The sequence below is a fragment of the Phalaenopsis equestris genome, unplaced genomic scaffold (genome assembly GCF_001263595.1).
Source record: "Phalaenopsis equestris unplaced genomic scaffold, ASM126359v1 Scaffold000053, whole genome shotgun sequence".
Lineage (NCBI taxonomy): Eukaryota > Viridiplantae > Streptophyta > Magnoliopsida > Asparagales > Orchidaceae > Phalaenopsis > Phalaenopsis equestris.
The window spans coordinates 1,271,860-1,295,418 of record NW_018164495.1 but is presented as its reverse complement, the minus strand read 5'-3'; the positions used below and the strand labels follow the sequence as shown (position 1 = coordinate 1,295,418).

At 36.0% G+C, this 23,559-nt stretch overlaps 1 protein-coding gene across 1 annotated transcript in view; it reads left to right on the top strand.

The window, feature by feature from the left end:
* LOC110019171 overlaps positions 1 to 23,559 on the top strand; it is a 94,547-nt gene that overhangs the window by 20,115 nt on the left and 50,873 nt on the right. The window contains exons 5-10 of the mRNA XM_020716749.1: positions 5,668 to 5,762; positions 5,971 to 6,156; positions 6,232 to 6,376; positions 9,381 to 9,462; positions 13,028 to 13,105; positions 13,204 to 13,329. Of these exons, the coding sequence (XP_020572408.1) occupies positions 5,668 to 5,762; positions 5,971 to 6,156; positions 6,232 to 6,376; positions 9,381 to 9,462; positions 13,028 to 13,105; positions 13,204 to 13,329 (712 nt within the window). The remainder of the gene's footprint in view (positions 1 to 5,667; positions 5,763 to 5,970; positions 6,157 to 6,231; positions 6,377 to 9,380; positions 9,463 to 13,027; positions 13,106 to 13,203; positions 13,330 to 23,559) is intronic.

Sequence of the window (23,559 nt, the reverse complement as noted above, 5' to 3'; positions counted from 1 at the left end):
TTTTCTAAGACTAGTCAATAGGAAAGTCTTATGGCTAGACCTAGGCTATTAAAGAAGTTTTCTAGACCTCAACCAAAAGTGAGGTCAACAAGAGGATAAAAGCCTCCTCGGAGCATGGTACAGCCGAAGCACCACCTGTTCTCAGATACAACCATAACAAGGAAAAATGTCTCTAGGCAGAAATCTGAAATAAAATAGAATATAACATATCCCTAAACTCAACAAACGCATATAAATTGAAGATAGATAAGCAAGAAATGAAAAAAAGAGGGAAAAAAAGTGGGCGACAAATCCCGCCCCATGCAGGGCCGGTCCAGTCTTCTGTTGAACGAGACCCTGTCTTGGCCGGTTCAGCCGACCATCAAGCTCCGCGTCAGAAAGAGTTCAGGAAAAACTTGAATTATGGAGGGCTACTTTAGAGTCTAAAGGCATCCGTTTGAGTAGATCTAACACTGAATACATGGAGTGTAATTTTTATAGTAGTAGATCTAATGTCAGAATTGTAATAGTGGTTGATCAAATGATTAAAAAGAGTGAACAAGTCTGTTGTTCAAAGTGATGGTGACACAGATGGGGATGTTATTAGTAGAATTCAAGTTGGATGGTTGAAGTGGAGGAATGTATCAAGCCTATTGTGTGATAGAAAAATCCCTGTACTGCTTAGCTTAAAAGAAAAATTTTATACAATGGCAGTGAGACTTGCAATGTTTTATGGCGCAGAATGTTGGCCTATAAAAGGGAAGCATTAGGTTAAGTGCTGCTGAGATGAGAATGTTTAGGTGGATGTGTGGCTTTACACTTAGAGACAAAATGCAAAACAAATATATTCGTGAAAGGTTTGTTGTAGCGCCAGTGACAGACAAGATTAGAGAGTCATTTTAGATGGTTTTGTCACATTAAATGACCATCTGATAATCTGGTTATGAGAGTAGATATGTTAGATTCAACTTATGTTAATAAATGTAGATGTAGATCTAAAAAAACCTTGACATTTATAAAAAATGATCTTAATTTATTAGAATTAAATGAAAATATGGCACTCAATAGTACACAATGGAGAAAAAAGATTCATGTAGCTGACCCACTTAGTGAGATAAAGACTTTATTGTTGTGTTGTTATTATGGTATTTGTGCTAAATCTTGCTATCATCTTTTTTTTTTTTTAATTTCTTAAAGTCACCGAGTTGTATTTGAAGAATGTTTAATATTCTAAATTTGACCTCCTATTAGTTTACATCTTTATATGCTTCAAGAGACAAATCATCCTCCTTTTTGGATAGAATTCCTTTGTTGAGGTTTTCTTCAAATGTTTTAGAATTTGATGTACTATCCCAAGATGTTATTCTTTAGGATTTTACATGATTGACTCACCACACCCAAAATGTAGATAATCTCAGATCTAGTATTTGATAAGTAAATTTGTCTTCCCTTCAGTCTCTAATAGAAGATTTTTTCTATTATTGTGCATTTAGAGCATCTCCAAGTTTATGGGCTGTTGATAATTTTGCATCCTAACTTACCGATTTACTTCAATATGTCTGTATGTATATTTGTTGTGATATAAAGATTCAATGTTGTGAGTGTATAACTTCAATGGCATGCAAGTACTCTAGCTTGCCTACCTTTTTTACTTCAAATTCTTGGAACATTTATTATTTAATTTTTTATTTATTCCAATTCACTGCATGTCATGATATTGTTAACATAAACTAGTAGTTCGAAGACTCACTCACAGCCATGCATTTTAATGTATAGTTTTATTAACTTTGTTTGAATTTTATGTTGAGCGTTATCTTGGAAGGCCTTTTACATGCCTTTGGAGATTGCTTTAATCTATACAATATTTTTTTTAGCTTTGAATTATAGACATTTTGTGGTATTTATATAATCCTAAGTGAGCTTCTAATAGGAAGCATACGAAAACATGAATATAAATTAAGGGTCCGTTTGACGCAGCTTATTTGGGCGTTTGGCATTTTTAAAACGCCGAACCCTCGTTTGGTAACTGCATTCGAAGGAGCTGCTGAGATATGCACGTAACAATTTATGTTATATCGTAAGGGAAAGTCGGCCATGGCCGCAGCTTATTACCTGTGAGCCCGTGGTTCCGGTCTTCGTTCCTACATCGGTGCCCTTGCCTTGCGATCGATTTCCCGCAGCGATAGCATTTCTCACCCCTCGATCCCGTCTGCCCTTCTCCTCTCCCATTCCTGTCTATGGTCTAGTACCGTTCCTTCCGAGATCTTGTGCATTTGAAACAAATTTCGCAGGTTATCCCTCTGTATTGCATGGTTCTTCTTCCATGTATGTATTACACAGTATCCTCTAATGTTTGTTATCCTCTTACGATCTATGAAATTGCACGGGCTTTTTCTCTTTCTCTGCGAAATTTGTTTCAGCAATTTTTGGTTTTGGTATGCCCCGTTCCTACTGGGTTTTCGTTAACCCTACTGTCTTTGCAACTGTGAGAAATGTGCATTGATAAATTGTTGGGTGAATGTATTTAAATGCATTGAGAAGATGGTTATGAATTTTGAGAAAAGCAGTTAACTGTGAGATTTGGTATTAAGGGATGTGAAGGTGGTTTTCATATTGCTATTCAGGGAGATGAGGGTACTGATCTTGATGCTATTGAGACAGGTAACGATGATGAAAAATATCTGTTTGATTAATCTAAGGTGATAAAGGTAATTTGGAGGTGTTGGGAAATGTTGTTTCTTCTGCTAGTTTTAACTTCTATTTGAATAAGGGTGATTTGCCTTTGCTTCAGGACAAATCTTCTTAATCTTTAGAAGTGTTTAATAATAGATGTTTTGATAAACCTGGAAGGATAATATGGACAGTTGTCTTGTTCTTACTTGAGCTGAGCTGGAAGAGGAGTGGTTAATCTAAAAAAGTGGGGAATAATTTAAGAGGTATTAGAGAGCTTAACTATTTGGGGTCGGCATTATGAATCTTTATTTGCCACTCATTTCATATCGATATATGCATGATATTTGTTCATATATACTAAAGTTTATCAATTTTCTTGAGACTCTTTTGGCTTTGCAAAATAATGAGAAACAAAGGAAGAAGATTTTATTAATGTGGACATTCTTGTGAATCATTCACTATTTCATCATATCAGAGTATATGTTATTGGTGTTTCCTTTTTAATTATTGTTGTTTATGGTGGCTGTAATAAAGTTGCTAGATGGGAGCTCCCGAAGCAATTATATTAAGGAAGCTTGGTTAGTTGGTGACAATTTTAATATCATCACTTCTACTCTTGAGAAAAAATGAGACTCACCTCCCAACCTGAATCTGCTCACTGATTTTTTTTTTTAATGCTCTTTTTGATGTTGGAAGCTTGGTTATATAACTTCTTGAAGCAGTTATATTAAGGAAGCAGTTATATTCTCTTTAGTTGGTGGTGATTTTAATCTCAACCTTCTCAACTGTGAGAAATGCAGTTAACTATGATTTTCATATTTCACCTAGGTACTTATATATGTTGCTTAAAATATCCAAGGTGATGGGTGTAAAGGTGATCCAGATCGAGAGTTGTTGTGTTGGTCTTTAATTCAGGGTGTTTCATTTGATGCCCTTCCCTTTTATTAGGCTCATGTTTATGGATATATCAACGGTTTTTTCCTTTTTTTCTGCAATTGTTTATTTTTATCTACACTGTTTGATTCCCTTTTACAAGCATCTTTTCATTTCTTTTTATAGCAAGATTTCTGGTCTTACATTAAACAAATTTTTTATTTAGAGAATTGAACTTATTTGATTGATTCTATTTAGAAATTTGAACTCATGTTGTTTTACCTTCGAATCGTGTCTCTGTTTGGAGATGTTTTGTATGAGATAGTTTGTTATTGATATAGTTTTATGGACTTTTTGGAAGATGATTGTTTATGATTGGGAACTACTGATCATCTTTAGATGGTTATTCATCTTTTGAATTTTGTAGAGCTTTGATTCGAAAGTTCACTCTTACTATTATTGGGTTTGGTAGTTGATTGGTTAATGATTGATAGCTAAACTCATTTGAAGAAGTTATGTATGAGATTTACTGGTGGTATAGATATCTGAGGGACTGTTCGAAGATGCTTTACTGTGGGAGCTGTTGTTCATCTTTAAATGGTCGTTCATTTTATGTATCTGATGGGTAAGTTGTCTCTTGCTTTTCTCGGGTTTGGCGGTTGAATGACTGATGTTTGATACCGAATCCTTTTGAAGATATATTCCCTGAACAAATAAAATCTTGAGGCTTTTTTCATACTCGAGGCAAATGTTGAGAAATATGTTGAGGCATATTATGAGGTATATATTGAGACATATACTGAGTCACATATTGAGGCAAATATTGAGGCATATATTGAGGCATTATCCATCTATGAGCCGTACATGAGGCATATTTGAGGCATAAGGGAGCCATATATGAGGCAATGTTTTCAGTTTTATTTTGTAGTTTTCATTATTCTCAGTTTTTTTATTTAGACTTATTTCGTCCTCATTGCACTATGATTTAACAAGATATTATATCTTTATTTCATTTGTTTAATTATTAATTCTTCATTAGTTCCAACATGGCTAAAACGAATGAAGTGGGTCCGTCAGCTATGTGGGATAAGGAAGTAACGTATATTTTTTGCAATCTCTGTATTAAATGAGCTCGGAAATAAGCCAATCACATATTTTAACAAGGATTGTTGACAAAATATTGGAAAGAGGTTCAAAGAATTGACGGAAAAGGATCACAACATGTTAAAATTCAAAAATAAATGTGATCAATTAAATGAGTGAAAAATATGGAAGGAGCTGAAACGTGGATTCATCGGGTTGGGTTAGGATTCAATCAAATGAAAAATCAATGTTCCATATGAATGGTGGGTCGAGAAATTAGAGGTAATAATTATACTCTCATTTGATTTATTCTAAGAATGTTTTGGTTTAACTAACAAGCCCTCTAAACCTCGCTTATCCCCTACAATGTTACAAGCAATGCCAATAGCAAAAAAATATAAGCAGTGCAAAATTGAGCCGGAGTTCGAAGATAAACTGGACATAATGTTTAAGGGGGTTGTCTCGATGGGAAAACATGCATTCAACCCAAGCGAGTTGGGGTTTGCAGGCATACCAGATGAATTGCCACCTGAGCAGGTTATAACTGGCGAAAATGACCTAATATTAACCAGAAGAAGATGGAGGAGTCTAGTTCCCTGTCAAAGAGGCTCAAGCTTACCAGGAGGAAGAAAGATAAGGAAATTTTCGTGAAAAGCTCATTCGATAGATAGATTGATGCTTTTGCAGCTTCGCCGCTTGCTGCTCCCCTTGACGCACCATCATAAACTATATTGGGACTTTGGATTCTATTCCAGAAGTAGTTGTTGATATGCGCTTTCATGCAAAATGTGTCAAAAAACTTGAGGACCTTTCCCTTAGGCAAATATTCATGGCACTGCGGCCCAAACTGCGCATTGAATATTTGCGTGTTTTGGTGGAAGAATGCATATATTTTATATTTTGATGTCTCTAGCTCTTTTTTTGGTATTTTTTTCGACAGTTTTATTTATTTTCCAGAACAACATAATTCCTTTTTGATGCTTTTGTAGTCCTTGATATTTTTAATATTTCATTTTGCTGCTACTACTTTACTTGATACTAATACATTTCTTCTTTTAGGATGGATCCACAGCAAGAACGCCGTAAAAGAATGTCATGTGCTGCAACTATTGCAATATTGTTGTTGGAGTACTACCGCTCCAGCACTAGTTAAATACCTCACATGACGTCCTCCTTTGTTGGGGATAAATGAGTTGGTGAGATCCTTTCTGGATATCCGATAAGGTACAATAACATTTTTCGAATAACTGCACCCATTTTTATGAATCTTCTTAACGAGTTATGTCTTAATCATGACCTCCAATGTCCTCCAGAACGACAACTAGGGAGGTGTTGACTATAACATTATACATTCTCTCACAGAACAAATTAGTTAGAGGAGCTATGAAACGATTTCAACATTCCTCAGAAACAATTAACCGATACTTCTCCAAAGTTGTGCAAGCACTTGTGAGGTTAGCGTCGCAAATCATTAGGTCAGATGATCCATTGTTCGCTACTGCTTCTGAACAAATTGCCAATGATTCCCGTTATATGCCATATTTTAAGGTAAGTTTTATTAGTGTATTATGTTAACTTCTGGATGTAATGAGTTTCTAACAATGAAAAACAAAACTATATTAGGGTAATCGACGGTACGCACGTAGATGCCCGACTACTCAGCCACAAAAAGGTCACGTACATTGCTCGGAGTGGTTCAACTACGCAAAATATCATGACAGTATGAGACTTCAACATGTGATTCACATTTGTAATGACGGGATGAGAAGTAAGTGCACATGATAGTCGTCTTTTTTTCTATGCAACTAGGAATTGAACGTAGTGTTTGCCTCACCCTCCTCCAGCTTTGTTTAGCTATGTTAACCTATTACTTGTATGTAGTATTTGTCATTAATAGTGTATTTCTTAACTGACAAATATTATTTGGTTGATGCCGGATATTCGATGCAGAGGGCTACCTGAAGCCCTATCCGGACATCTGATACCATATTCCTAATTTTGAGAGAGCAAGTGGCACGATCCATTGTAGAAAAGAAATGCTTAACAAACGTTGCTCCTCCTTACGTGGAGTAATTGAAAGAACATTTGGGGTGTGGAAGAAGAAATCAGTCATCCTACGTCATATGTCGTCGTATCCATTTCGCAAATAGATGCATATTGTGGTGGCCACTATGACACTTACACAAATTCATCCGACGACATCCCTCTCAATCAGATACAAATTTCTGTCTGACTGATGACGATCAGTTGCATGCCTCTCTAGAACCTTTAGAATTTCAGGTTGGGCATTCATTACATGAGGATGAGATCGAGACGAATGAATTTGAAACTCAGGACGGTGAAGGTGTAGCCGAGATGATTGCTTTGAGGGAGTCTATCACAGATACTATTTGTGGATGTTGATTCAACTACTCTTTTTTATTTATTTGACTATAGGTTTATTTCGTATGTATTTCGTTGTATTGTGAATTTGGAACTTATGATTTTATTAAGAATTTTATTTGTTTCATTAAAACTTTAAAATATATAAGAATGACGTGTTTGAAATTTATTTGTAATCCTTTGTTTTTGTTTTATTTTGTTTTTTCCTTTTTTTGTGGTTGTTGGAGGTCAATGATGAATGATGAAAAATATGGCCTTATGAGTTCTTCTGGATGACCGATTCGTTGTTGTTATGTAGTGTTGCATGTTTATTCCTAATGAAGACAACCGATATCCTCAATTCTTTTGGGTGCAACGGATTTTGAGGATTTATGTGGATGACCTTCTTTTTGGTGATATATACATCTAGCACAGGATGATCGTATCCTATTGGTATTGCGTGTGAAATCTTAAAGAAGGAAAACTAGGTCCTCTCTTCTTCTCATTGCAGCGGTATATGATGATCTACTAGATGACTTTTTTTGGTGATAGACACATGTATCCCAGGAACCAAGAACTCATTTTTTTGAAGGTCCACTGTCTTCGTTTAGTGACAAACACGTGGGTTGGTGTAGTTACTTATTTGAGACCGCATGCTCACATTTCTTTTTTATGCTTGTTTCGTTCAACACAGTTGTCGTTTAATTCGGGTCTCTTATAGTTATGTATAACTTAATTTAATTTTCTAATTTAACAAATAATTTCTTTATTGTTTATCTCTATAGAAACATGAGCTCTAGTATTTTCAGGATCTCTTGAGTTGTGTTGTGTTACTGCAGACTACCAATTCCCTTACTTATGTCACAGTAGCCTCACAACAGTGAGAGACAGTTCTATGGTTGTCGGAGGGGCGCTTCAGCGCGATGCGGTTTCTTCCGTTGGCCCAACATTTCGACATATTCCCGTCAATAGTGATCCAGGTACGATGTTTTCCAGGAGGACTGTGTAGCTGGGGACAGACGACGTCAGAACTTTAAATTAAACATTTTAATATTTTTAATTGTAGTTGTAATTATATTTCTCTTTATTTTATTTCTTTTGATACTCACGAGGGAGTGAGCAGTGTATGTTATTTTTTTTGAGCTGATGTGTAACAGTTTGTGGCTTCTGTTTTATCTATTATTTTTCTCATACAGTTCTGTTGCAAATAAAATCATCAAACAGGGGCAGAATGGTCATTTATTCAACAACAACTGCAAATAAGCTATTCTGAATAAGTTCCCTCAAACAATTATCAGATTGTCATGATAATCTGTAGATTATCAGATTGTCATGATAATTTCTTATATATAATCTGCAGCTGCCCCAAGCAGACCTGAAATTGGTCATGCATTGATGAGTGGCTGAATAATACTTACAGAATAATTACAATAATCTACAGATGGATGATTAGTTAGTTAGGATCCCAAAAATCAATGATGTGGAAATAGAAGGAAAGGGAAAGTGGACTGAACTTTTGGTGAGTGCCAGTCTCAGCTGCAAATATTATAGACATTTTACACAAAATTATGAATGTGGATGGCCTACTGAAATCAGCTTAGCTCATGGATATCTTGTTGTTATAGTAAGTGGGGTCGGCTAAAGCTATATAATTTATTTTTGCATATTGCATTAAAATAATAGTTTTATTTTAGGTCTGGCAGTAGTTTTAATATTTCCCTTTGATATCTAATTAAAGCCATCGTTATTCAAGAAATTGCATCCACCATGGTGAGCCTTACTGTAGTGCCTAGCAAACTTTTGATAAAAATGTTCAAGGCAGCTTCTTGGAGGTAACTGGTTAAGGATGTCTCTTTATTAAGATGTTTAGAACCTTTCAAAGTAACAAACACCAGGTTTATAATTACTAAATAGCAGAAATCAGTCATAATACATAATATTATAGAAGGGTGAGGGTGATTTTTTTTTTTTTTGTATTTTCTTTATACAAATGGATTAATCTAGCAATTTCAGGATGTATTTTTGTATTCCTCTGCACAATGGCCATTTAAGAATGACGCTTTTTTAAGAATAATGAATGAATGCTTTCTTTTTCATAATGGAATTTTAGTTATGTCTTGTATTTGTGTTTATGTGCTCAACAATTAATTGGTGGACATTTTTATGATGAAATTTATATTATTATAGCCGCCTCATTTCTTTTTGCATATGTAGATTTACATTGGTCATCTTCATGCCAGTTTAATTTTCCTGAAAGACTATAAATTTATAGTGTCAGCACATATTTTTTGAGATTATGTAATGGATGCTTCATAAATGATTCTCCGAAGCACTTCTCTTGATATATCTCATGTAAACATTTTTAATAATTGTGCAAAATTTTGCAATATTTGTCTACTTTATTTTACTAGGTGCGGAGAAATCTGGAAAAAATGCTGATGGAGATTCATGGTGGGAGACATGGCAAGAAATTCTCTACCAAGATGAATGGAGGTTGAGTATCTCAACACACTAAAATTCAAACGTGTATAAGCTTACATAACATATTTTTCATGTCTTTACGGAATAAATACATTTGTTCTTGGATACTAGTAGGCACAAATTTAATTTGAAATACCAACCTATTTATATCATGTACGAATGATCTATTTTGTCTTAGGATTAGTTTTGATGATATTTTGTTCAAAAATAATGTATATAGATGCATATGATGTGCCCAAACACATTTCTAATTAGGTTGGACATAGAGTCAAGGTTATCAAATCTAGAGAAATATGAAGGACTGAAAGTTCTGAATGTAGAGGAAGAAATTTTTTAGGAAATGGTGGTCAGGATAATTGAGAAATTTGTAGTGATGTATAAAATATTTTAGGTTATTTGATCTGTTAAGCCTTTTTTGTAGATATATAACTCATTTTACGCACTTCCCAGGATAAATGTCCATTGATTTGTTGTTTCGCCTATCCTCAACTGGGACATTTTTTTCCCTAAGCTACTGCAATTTTCCAAAGATTTAAAGTCCCGCTTCTTTTCAGATTCTATTGCTTTAATTGATGACAATTTATTCGGGTATGAAATTTTGGAATTATGGGTTTATTTGCAGTTTGAGATTTAATGAGGTAATTGTAGTTGTTGTTAAGCCTCGATGCAAGATTATACAAGGGAAAACTATTTCAAAAATTTTTCCGAGTTGCTTTACCCGGATAATGTTACTCTATGTATATAACAAAAAGTATGAAAGTATCACTAAATTTAATTTGCTCTTACATCTGGCAGAATAGGAATGCTATTTAAGGAATGATCTTTATCAAAGGAAACTTATAAAAAGCACCATCTACCATTATATAGTTCCTTTAGTTATCTTTCTATGCTATGAATGTTGCTTGAAGCGGAGTTAATCTTACTATAAATTAGAGGAAACTCTTAAAGACCACTATCTTCCATCGTATAGTTTTCTTGGTTATCTTTCTATGCCAAGAAAATATTTTGAAGGTGAAGTTAATATTATCCTAAACTTCACTATTTTCTATATTAGGAAGAAAATTTGAATAGGAATTATGATTGCTATTTGTATACCTTGTTTCTTGTCAAGCATGTAATTGTATATTTATACACTTGTATGTGAATGGATAAAAAGCGAGATTGTATTTGTCTCTATATCAAATTCTATTCCCTCTAAATGATATCATATCCATAAGTATTCTTAGCCAACCTCATCTATCCTCTCTTCTCCAACTGCCGACCTACCCTGTCTCACTTAATTTAAGTCCATGGCCGAATGATCATCCATGAAATATTGCATTTGCATCAATCAAACGAAAGTACAAAAAGAAAAGACAATAAAATTTTGTCCAAGGACATTAAACAAGATGACTCTTATGCTCTTGCAAAAAAACAAAAAGAGGATCATCTACATTTACAACTTTCAAAACAAAATCCTTATCTATAGTCATTCTTGCGCAAGTATGAGTACGTTATTGTCACTCTTGAAAGTTTGTTGGAAAATAATTTGATTCTGGACAAAAAACCAAAGTTTTGATTGTTGGAAATCTCACATTGTCAGCACCGGTTATCCATGCTACTTCGGAGGTAATCCATAACAGTCGAGTTGTCGCTCTATAATAATCCTTTGGCATTCGGTTATCCAATCTTCAATGAGAGTAGAAAGCGCTTGAACTGCCATCATCTTCACTTGTGTACTGTCCAAATAGAGAAGCCCTTCCCCATAGCCATAACAATTATCCACATACTACCTAAATGCCTGTACCATTATCATTCCACTTGATAAAAAACCCACTCTTATCTTTATTAATAATACACCCAAATCAAACTTGCACCCACAAACTACTCATCCAAGCGCTTCTAAGTTTATGTTGTCCTCTACAATCTCTTTGGGTACATTGACAGGTTTTATTCTTGCTCAGAATAAACTCTCCCTACCACGGATAATTCTCTAAACCCAAATTTCTCCCCGTGGGTTTGCCAGGATCAACTTGTTCTTAGTTCTATGGTCAGCTGTATTTTTTATCCTGGCTCTCCCCAAACCTTGTATTTTTTATTGCATCTAGTTGTACATTACAATAAACATGGAATATCTTGATCATCACCTATGCCAAACCATTATGAGAACAAATCACCCAACTGAAAGATCTGCGTCTTCTAACTAAAGACACTAAAGTCGTCACTGATTACATGCAACACATCAAAATTATTGTCAATGTCTTAGCCTTCCTTGGTTATTCTGTTGAGGAAGACCATCTGGACCTCAAAATAGTCAAGGATTATGCCAATGAATGCAAATATCTCAGCACGACACGCATCCTTGCATCGATAAATTCCTAGTATGTTATCAACAAGATCACTTGACACATTGATATCCCAATTTCGTTCACAAACTCATCACCACTCCACACCACAAAATATACTCTCCCTAAGATTACTCATCACTCCGTGCCGAACACCACCGAGTGGATCTTTAACTCGGGTTTGATTTCATATTTGCCCTCCATTGCCCCCCTACTAAAAGTATTCATATTGGCGACCACACCAAATTCCCCATCACTTACCCTAGTCCAACAATTCTCTCTAATGCAACATCATATTCCCTTAGAAATGTCTTATGCATCTCTTAAATGACAAAAAAATCTATCTCAATTCCAAGTTGTTTTTTCTAAATATTAATGTCTCCATTGAATTCTCACCGCATTCGTTTTTTGTTCAGGAGCTTCACACTGAAGCTATCCATATGAAATGAACAACTAAAGATATTATCTTTGAATTTCTTTGACAAAAAACTATTCTTGCTTTCTCTGCCTACAATGCATCTACTAAGTAATGACATCATCTCTTTGTAAACCCTCCACGATTCTAGAACATCTAATATTATAAACATGTGTCACTTGCATCTTCATCCATTGCATCTCAATGTCTATAGTTCATGTTTTTGAAATGAAATTCATGAGTTGCCCTCTAATGCTTCATCTTTTGCCACGTCTTATCCATTAGAACTTATTTATTCTAATGTGTTGATCTTCTTAATCACCTCTTTTGGTAGTTATTATTAATATATCAGATATATCTTCACTGGATTAAGTAAAAGTTCGATGCTCTTTCCATTCTCTCCGAACGTCATCATTGTCACCTTGTTGAAATAAGCCTTCTTCATTGTGCTCATACGCCTCTTTCTTTTTGGCCAAAAGCTTTCTCCACCACCACAGACTTCACATGCCAACTGTGATTCTTTCCATGCAGTCTCTTTTTGAAATAATATTTGGGAGTCCCCGCCACTCTCATATTTGTCCTCTTTGTAACTCATATTGATTTATTCTATTGTTAATTCGCACTATAATTATTTTTCTCACAGGAGCGTGGAACTTTCCTGTCTAATTTTTTACCTTGCTATTAATAGCCATGTTATTAGATTATAATTATAGGCTTTATATGCAATTGAACGTTACAAATCATGAACCAATACTCTTCACGTGAAGTAATTTCAATGTCAGATCTTTTTTTTTTCTTTTTGGTTACGAATGTATACTGCCCTTGGTGGTGGTTGCAGTAATCTTGCAAGGATAGAGAGGAGCGCACAGAAGCAAGCAAAATCAGGTTCAGAAAATGCTGAATGGTATGAGAATTGGTACGTTTATGCGATCAAACTGTCACCATTAAATACTTTGCTTGAAGGATATATTTATTCAATGCCATCTTAATTATGAACTTTAACTGATTTCTTAGGTCGGAAAAATATGATGCCAAAGGTTGGGCCAAAAAAGGAGCTTACAAGCATGGATCCCATAATGATCAATCATGGTGGGAAAAGTGGGGGGAAGAATATGATGGTAGAGGATCAGTAAATAAATGGTCGGTCATTGTCTTTATTCTTCAATGTTTGTTTTGATTTATTCTTTTTGTTATACTTAACCGCGTCCCCACTATAACCAACTATCATATAGGCTACACAATTGATTTGATAAATAGGCTATATATCCTGCCTCTCGGACATATAACCATTTTTGAATTCCCTCCAATCTTTTCAGTACTTCGGAACATTTCCATTCATGTACACAATTGCCTATATAAACTAAGTGTTGGAGTAAAAGTGATAGTAAAGTTAACCCAAACAACAATAAACAAACAAATATTGTTACTGAAAAAGCCAATAGATGGTTACAACTAACACATTGAAAGGGAAAATAATAACAGACACAACAAATAAATCTCACACTAGGGTTTGATCCAGGGGTGGTGGTGTTCGGCTATGGGGTTTGAAAGGGGTGGCAAGTGGCGGGTATATTGGTATGGACAGTGGGATGAACTATAACAACGGTTGTTGCGTTTTTTTGGGTGTGGACAGTAAAAAAACAGCAGGTCTGCTGCTTTCCGGATAGCGTTGGCGATGCGGCAAGGGTGAAGAAGGGTGGAGGCAGAAGGAAACAGCAAAAGGAGTGGCTGGTGGCTGGTTCTGCAGGAGGACAACAAACAAATAGCACCAGGAGGCTGTTCTATGTGGCTGTGGTAAGGAGAAGGTGTGGCCGGGAGTGATGGGGCGGATGCGGGGCATGGAAAAGGTAGATACAACCAAAGCATCACTTGAATCTTGGAAGAGAATCACCACCTCAGAACTAGATACACTCGGGACACCACCGGCCCTTTGATACTGACTTAGATGGGAAAACAGGGGATACCCACTGCTGTCCCGACAGAAACACAACTAAACTAACCCTAGAATCCCACGAAAGAAAATTTATGATAATAGAATAACTAGGAGTGGTCTAAGGAACCGGCCTACACTACCAAAACAGAGAAGGGCCTGGATCAGTTCGGTTTAGGCGAGCAGACGAGAGTCTGTGGGTCATGGAAAATCCCGCACGCGGAGACACTCACATCAAAAGGACAATAGAGTTATGTTTGTAAGCATTACAGTATAATGAAATCTGTTTTTCAATCGACATAATATTCTTTCTATTACTCTTATGCTTCAGTTTTCTTTGATCTTTATCATGATATTAGTGTACTGGTAAAGAATCTTCCCCTCAAAACATCTATCCTTTTTCTTCTCTCTACTTAATTGCGTCAGATTCATTATGTCATACCAGCAAATAGAATCCTATTCTGATTACATCATGATTGTTCCTCAAATTTCCTTCTCAAATTTCTTATATCAAACATTGAACTATCACAAATATTCAACTCATTGCAAAACACTATCATAACAGAAAATCATAAGTATTCAATTTATTCAAGGCAAATGGCTTTGAAGGTTTCTTCAATAGCTCCTCTACATGTTATTCACAAACTCGGGACACAAATGGCCAAACATCACCAAGTCCTCAACACTCCATCTGGCGACTCATTTATCAAAATCTCTTTGCAGCACTCTACACCATATCACTTCATTCTGCCCCTACATATTCAATCTTTAATCAACCTCTGAAATATGGGAAACTTTAGCCAAAAGACATCAATCAACAGACTGGTTCAAGGTCAGACAGTTGAAAATTGAGCTCCACCACATCTTTATAAAAAATCTCTCATTGACTAAATTCCTACTTGCGATCAAGCCTTGACAGACAACATTTCAATAGTTGGAGGACACAGACAATGAAGATGTCATTCTTTATATTTTTAATGGCCTTCTGATGCGTGTTAAATGTGATGTAGTTTATAGTGATATTTTTCATAATCCTGGTGTCATTTTATGCTTTTATAGGGTGTCTGTGGTGCTATATGTAGTATACAGGTGAAAATTCAGAACTTGGAATAATTGGAGCACAAATTTGGAAAATCAATAGGCAAGCACCTCGGCACCCGATGCAATCTATTCCACCAAAGAATTTAGAGAATGTGACACTCCAGTGCCAGGCTCTCAACGCCCCCAAATCCTAATGTCGGTGCCTCCTCGCCACCAGGGCCAGCAATAGAAGCTCTAATTTAACGACTTGGAGCCACGAAATGCAGCACTGCAAGCCAGCGTTGTCGTGCCCACACCCCGGTGCCACCTTATTAGTGTCTTATGTTCTCCACTCTGAACTAGTTTTTTCTTAGGCTGGGTTGGTTTGGATGTTATGATGGGTGTACTCTTGCTGCTTGATCCTAATGCTCCTATAAGATGTGAAAATCACTCAGCGACGTTGTCTGTCCATCTCAGGGCTAAGGTATGATTATTCTGTAATGTTCGATAAGGTTGCAACTGCACCAAATTGTCAATAGACAATCTCAATCCCCTCAGATATCGAATTATGGTATTTTCCTTGGATTCTACTAGCCCACATTTTAATATTAACTGCTCGAACTCAATTGTGTACTCTTCTAATGAGAGATCTTATTGTTTTAGGTAATGAAGTCTCGAGAACATGTCTTGTCAGTAATGAACTGGTAGGTATTTGTACCGCATCTCTCGTTTCATCTTGGACTAGATAGTGATTTTGTTTTTCTGTTCCCATTGCCAAAGAAGCTTCATATTCTCCCACTACAGAGATGCGTCATTCTTAAACTTCATGACAAATAGCTTTACCATTATGTTTGGTGGGACATCCTGGTACTCAAAGACACATTTCACTGCTTGGAACGAATCAAGGAATCTTATGGATCCCTGCGACCGTCAAAATCCAGTAAATCCATCTTTCCTTCAAGATCCCAACTCCTATGATATTTTGTGAGAATTTTTTGGGGTAGTAGTTCTTCATCCTTTCAATTTAACGTATTATCAGTGTCTACAGGTGACTCCTCCGGTTTGTCTCTTCTCGAAAAGGACAAACCTCTATTGCAGTTGGAGAATTTCTCGCTGCATATTTTTCATAGACAAACCTCTATTGCAGTTGGAGAATTTCTCGCTGCATATTTTTCATAGAGTGTTTCTAGACATTTCTCTGTGGATTTCCCATAGGCGACATTGTGTTATTTTCTCTTGACCAGGTTTCCGACAATTATCTCTTCGGTGACGTGGTTAGGGTTTGGGTTTTGAGCGGTGAAAGGGGGTATTGGGTTAGTCTAGTGTTGGGAAAAAAGTTTTCTGGGCTGATTTGAAAAATCAGCAAAGGTGTGGGGCTTTGGGTGGAGATTGGGTTCGGTATTGTTAGAATTTTGATAACCCTAGAATATGACGAGGGTTAAGCTAGCTTTGATTCTGAATGATACCAGTGTTATACCAAACAACAATGAAAAACTAATATTATTACCAACTTCCAATAGGAAATTACAACAAAACAAATGAAAATCTAAAATTACAACAAATGACAACACAAACTCAAATTAGGGTTGATCCTGGGGTGATGGTGGTGACCGGTGAGGTTTTGGACTTTCGAGAGGTAGAAATGGGTGATTAATAGCTGGAAGGTGTGGCGACAACAAAGGGGTGTTGGTAGCAACGAGAGGAAAGTGTGAAGTCGTTGGAACAAGTATGGTTGTTGTCTTGGGTAGTATTACCAAGAAAGATGGCCAGATAACCAGGAAAACAACAGATAACTGTCGTTCTAGGCTTGAGCAGCAAGGGGGGCTAATGGTTGCAGGGACGGCGGATTTGGTAGATTACAGGACAACAAAAAGATGTTTTTCTAGGGTGGCGGTAGCGAGGACAGCCGGTTGGAAGATAGGAATCTACCGGAAAACAACCAAAAGATTTTGAGGCGGCTACAACAAGTGCGGGCGACAGGGAGTGATGTGAGAAGGATGGGGAATAATTATCACCCCATTGGGAGTAAGATACAGTCGAAGCACCGGTCAACCCTTGGATACAACCCTGAATCACGGAAATATAGCGATGCCGACAACTGTCCTTAAAAAAACATGATAAAAACTAAAACCCTAGACATCACAAAGGAAATAAATAACCCTATGATAACTATGAGTGGACCCCTCTTTTGAAATTAGGCAGGCAACCCCCTTGAAAGAGTTGGCCTCCCACTGTGGAAAGCCTGGACCGGTTCGATCCAGATTGGGACGCTGTAGTTGTCTTGTGCCCCACATCATCAAGCAAGCGCCCCGGCGCCCGATGCACTCTATTCCAGAGAAGAATCCAGGGAAGGTGACACTCCGGCATGAGGCCCTTTGCGCCACTGCTCTTCGGTGCCCAATGTTAGTGCCGCCTTGCCACTAGGCTAGCGCTTTGACACTAGAAGCCCTAATTTGATGACACGTAGTCACGAAATGCAGTGTCGCAAGCCAGCACCGCCACACCCAGCCCGATGCCTCCTACTCTCCCCACCCCCTGCCCCACCTCCGACTTGGGACGGTTTTGGTGTTTGGTCTATGGTTCCAACGTGGGGAGCATATAAGGGTGTATTTCTTTGTATCAAGGGACGCTCACAACATTCTATAGACGGTCATACTTGGGGAGAGTTTAGAAGAAGGCTTAGAGAGTGTGTTTTGTATTGTAGTGCAAGAAAAAGAGTTTTATATCATTGTATTGTGTAAGGAGGAGATCGAGGAAGCAGTCTATTCATGGGAAAGAAATGTTTCTTCATTCTAGTTCTTTCTTTCTACTTTGTACTCTGATTATACTTGATATGAATGGATTTAATGCAAATTATGTTGTTGTCTTCAAACATGTTGAGCACTTAAGTTTTATTATTATTATTATTATTTGTGGATTGATTTTATTTAAAATCTAGAGAAATTCATGCTAGATTCTTAAACTTTTGAAATCTTAGGTTGATGTTTTATCTATTGAATCTTAATTTACATTCGAACTAGCCCCTTGAATTGTTAGAATTAGTTGTAATCATGGACTATCTGAAGAAGCTTAGAAGCACAACTAGGTTGAAACACATGAGTTTAGTACATATAAATATTGTCATTAGATTCTTGCAATCTTTTCGGAGAATGTGGATAGCTAGGAATTCTTGTAGGGTTAAAGGAACTTAACTATAATATGGAATTCCAACGCTTGTTATTACTTGGAATAGGCTCCGATTGTCAATTAAATTAGGAGAATCACTTGAAAGAACCTAGGTTTACTGAACTAATTCAAGGAAGAATTTCAAACTAATAGAAAAATAGTTTCACTTTAATTTATTTTTTTAAGTGTTAGAAATTTTCAAAACACAGAAATCTTAAACATTTTGGACTAGATCTAGGATTAGTAAACTATTACTTAAATTTGCTTGAAATTTAACAAAGTTGTTTGTGGGATCAATAACTCAGACTCATAATTTGTATACTACTTGATCGGTGTGTATACTTATGTGATTTACGTGTTTGCTTCTCCACAACACGAATTACCTTCCTCCTTCCTATCAACCTTTACAACTGTTATCACAACAAAGTTAGAGCAAGATGATTTGTACTCATTGCTTGCAATGAGGAAACAAACATTGTTGTTGAAACTGTAAAGGATACTAGTTTAGATGCTTTAACACTTTTCACCAACTCATCCAGAGAGTGAGGATCAACAAAGGAGGTTGAGGAAGGTATACCACTAACCAACCTCATAGAGGAGAAGCTCCAACCAACACAAACAGGGGAGGTCGCACCACACCCATCACCAGTCATATATGTGGAAAGAATGGACATTCAACACTTATGTGTGGGCATCACACTAATTTTGGCTCATATCTCTCAAGTAACAACAAAACTGATACTACCTTCACAACTGCTCAACACTGATCCAACAAGAAAACTCACTGAATGAATTTTGAATGCAGGAGCCACCTCACTTCATCTCCAATTATTAATAGCTACATAAACCAACACCATACCACAAAAACAATCAGGTAATAGTTGGGGATGGCTCTACCCACCCTATCAATCACACTGAATAAGGAATTTTGCTTACACCTCAACATAAGCTTCTACTTCCTCATTTGTTTCATTCACCAAATCTATCTCACATTCTACTCTCAATCCATCAATTAGCCTCAGACAATAATTGCATAATCACATTTAATGCCAATGGTTTTACTATTAAGGATCGGCGAACAAACCTTACAATTCTCAAAGTACCCGTAGGTAAGGGTTGTATCCAATCACTGCTCTCATAGCCACCTCAACACAGTAGTCCAAAGTTCTCTTATTCCGACGCCATGGATACTCTTATCATGTAGTTGTTGCTACCATATCTGGAATAAATAAATCATCGAGCATAATTATTTCTAAATTCTTTTGTAATGAGTGTGACTTTTCTAATAGTTACAAACTTCCTTTTCCTCGGCTTACTTCTAGATTTGCTGCACCATTTTATATTGTTCGTTTGAATGTATGGGGCCTTTCCCTCTCTTTTTTTATGGCAAGGATATAAGTATTACTTATTGTTTATAGATGACCACTCTAGATGTTTTTTTTTTCTATGTTTCACAAATTAGAAATGTCATCAAAATTCATTCAATTCCATAAGATTGCTCAAACTCAATTTAATATCCCCATTAAAATCTTAGGGTCGGATGGCGTGAAGAGAATACTTCAAACACCCTACAACGCTATCTCTTATCAAGGAATTCTATACCAAATCAACTATCCTTACACACCCCAACAAATTGGTCCGATTGAACCCAAACATAGATATCTTATTGAAACCGCTAGAACACTAATGCATATAGCTATTTGCCTTCTCAATTCTTGATAGAAGCACTTCTTACAACGAACTATCTTATAAATTGCATGCCTCACAGAAAATCTCTCCCGATATCACCTTATGAACTCCTACACAAACAACCACCAACATTGGCTACTTACCTTTCCTCAAAGATTATAGATGCTCCAATTCTCTAACAAGAAAGATAATTTTCTCAAGGCATGTTTTTTTAATGAATCTTCCTTTCCTTCAATGAAACATCATTCCAACCACATTCCCCACCACTTACTGTCCACCAATGCTTCTAACTCTTATCATCTCCTCATCATCCAATACGCCATCACAAAACTACATCTCCCATCATCCTACTACTTCAAATTCACAACATCCCCACATTTCAGCTCAACCACCTCAACATCCTTGCCCTCACCCATGGCATCAACTAACACACAACCTCCACCTAAACATCACATGATCACACGATCTCAAACCAGATCCTTAAAACCTAAACAACTCAACTTACACGATCTCAAACCGCCTCAATCTCCATGCACATTCTGACTCTTACTAGGTTGGTGATTATCAAGATCGTTGTTAAACCATATAATGATATACTTTCCTAAAAAAAAAATATGACATCCTGGACATCACAAAGTAGAAAATTGTGGTTTACTCATCCATTGAAGTAGAGTACAGGGCTCTTGCGGCAGCCACAACTGAAGTGTTATGGATAAGGAGAAAACTGCAAGAATTCAATATCTTTCATACTAGTCCAACACGCTTCACTCTGATAATACATTTACAATTTTTATCACGATTAATGCAATATTTTTCTTCAGGACTAAACATGTGAAAATGATCATCACTTTGTTCAGGATCATATATCCTCATATGAAATTACAATCAATCACATCTCCTTTCAAGGCCAACCAACCGACATGTCTTGCAGCAACACAATTTCTCAATCTTCGAACCATGCTCACAAACACTCTCGACTGTTCACTTGATGGGAGATAAAAAGCATCTGGTCCCCACTATAACCAACTGTCATATAAGCTACACACTCTGCCTGATACACAGGCTGATATCCTGCCTCTCTGCATATAACCAAGTTTGAATTCCCTCCAAACTTTTCAGTACTCTAGAACATTCCCAATCATGTACACAATTGCCTATATAAACTAAGTACTGGAGTAAAAGACATTAGAGTTATGTATGTAAACATTACAATATAATGAAATCTGCTTTTCAATCAACGTAGCATTCCTTATGTTACTCTGTTGCTTCAGTTTCATCTTTCTCTAAAGTTAATCAATACAAGTGTCACAAGCCGTCCTGGTGCATAGAATTAACTAAGGCGGGAACTGCAGTCAGACAATATTAACATTTCATTTAATGTTTCACAAAATGTTTCAGAAACTTTCAATATATAAAAGAGTCATTAATCTATAAAGAGCAATAAAATTAAACATCCAAAAACAACCACAATAATCTAAAGACCATGTCTAAAACCATAACTGAATAGTGTTTCACTATCTGAAAGAAACAATACAGATAAACTATCAAATATAACATAAACTGGTACCTATAAATTAAGCCTCTTCTAACAGTCATATCAAACTAAAACTTTTCTTTTCATGAAAGAAATCATTAATTGCAACCATAAGTATGACGTAGTGAGTTATTATAATCTAATATGTATTAATTTCTTATGCTATGTTATGCTATGCATGAATGATCAAAATAAAATACAATTTATTTTATTAAAACTTTAAATTTATATCTTCTCGTTGTACTTCAAGTATTTACTATTTTTAATCTTTTTAATAGTCATAACATGATTAGTGTCATACCCGAATGTATCCTTAAAATGTAGCTGAAGGTATCTTAAGAAATGTGTACGAAGATACCCTCAAAATTGTACCCGAAAGTACCTCAAATTGTACCTGAAGGTAAACATTTACCATTTTTTTAACATGCATAGGTACATTGCATCTTCTGTCAATACCTTCTGGGGATAATTCTGTATGACTTAAACATTTATCTTTCATTTCATATCAATTATAATTTTTTAAAATGTGCTTTATATATAAGTTACTTTCCTTCCATCTCTTGTGACATTTTAGACTTTCAATATACAAGATATATCTAAAAATTTTATTTTAAACCATTTAATAAAACAATTATTCATTTACTAAAAGATTAAATTAATGCATAAAGGAAAATAATCACTCGCCTTTGCCTGAAAAGATTTTTGAAGTACTTTACCCCTTCACTTTACTTCTTTGGACAAACACCTATATTAATTGAAAGTACATGCTTAAGTACCCTTCACTTTAAAAATATATTCTTGAATTAAGTATTCTCCTCAATTCTACTCATATAATTAATATCTTTCACATGCTATTAAAATAAGTATATAAATAAAAGTATAAACAATTACCTCAACTTATCTCTTACCCGCTCCTATAAAATTAACAATCCAAAATATTTTGTCTTTTGAAACTAACTTCTTAAATCCCTAACTCAATATTAAAATTATATAAATAACACACCCACACAATAAATTCATTAATTAACTTAATGAAAAGTCAACGTACCTTAAAATCTTTTGGCTGTCCAAAAAATCTTCCTTTTCCCTTGCACAAAAAGTTTATGTTACTCTCCCTCAAAATTCATAATTTTAATAAATTTGATCCTGATTCAATAAAATCTTACATTAAACACACATATACATCTTTTAATATTATAATAATTAATTTAGTAAAATTTAATCTTTACCTTTACTTTTAAATCCTTCATTAATCTGCCTTAACACTCGAAGGCCTGCCCTCTACTTCTTCCTATCTTCGGCCTCTGTTTGACTGCGTGAGCTCGAGCTCCTCTTCTTCTTATTTGCGACTTTGACGTGTCTCAACAGCACAACGCACACATGGTTCTTTATCCTCTTTGAAAAGTCTCGACAGCCTCGCAGCTCCCTTACTCTTCTCGATTGAGGCTTTTTCTGCAGGCTAACATGACACGATGAGGAATCAATGTCGCCTTCTCCTTCCTCTATAAGCAAGGCTTGGCTTCAAAGGTTTCCTTCTTCTTCTTCGACTTCTCCTTTTTCTTCCTCCTTCCTCAGGTAGAGCACAATGTTGCACAATAGCCTCAACTTCTTTCTCCTTCTCGACAAAGCCACAAACTTTTTACAACTTCTTTCTCTTCTTCCTCTGCACACACGCGAGCACGACAGATTTCTCCTCCCTCAATCTCTCCTATTATCTCTCCCATTCGCTTCTGTTCTATAATTAGAATCAAGAGACAATTAAACGATATTGAGATGTTTGATCCGAAGGAATGCATCTCTCTAATCGCTCACACCTTTTTATTTGTTCATTATTCATTATTTATGATTATTATTATTTTACAACAGGGACAGAATCAATCTCTTTTTTGAGGAGGGAATTGGCCCGCTAGACTCAATTTGGCAATGGCTAGGATAACAAAGAACAAAACGATATTTCAGGAGGGGCTAAAGACCAAATTACCCTTTCATATATGTAAAAACATTTTGGGGGGGGGGGGGGATGAGATTATTA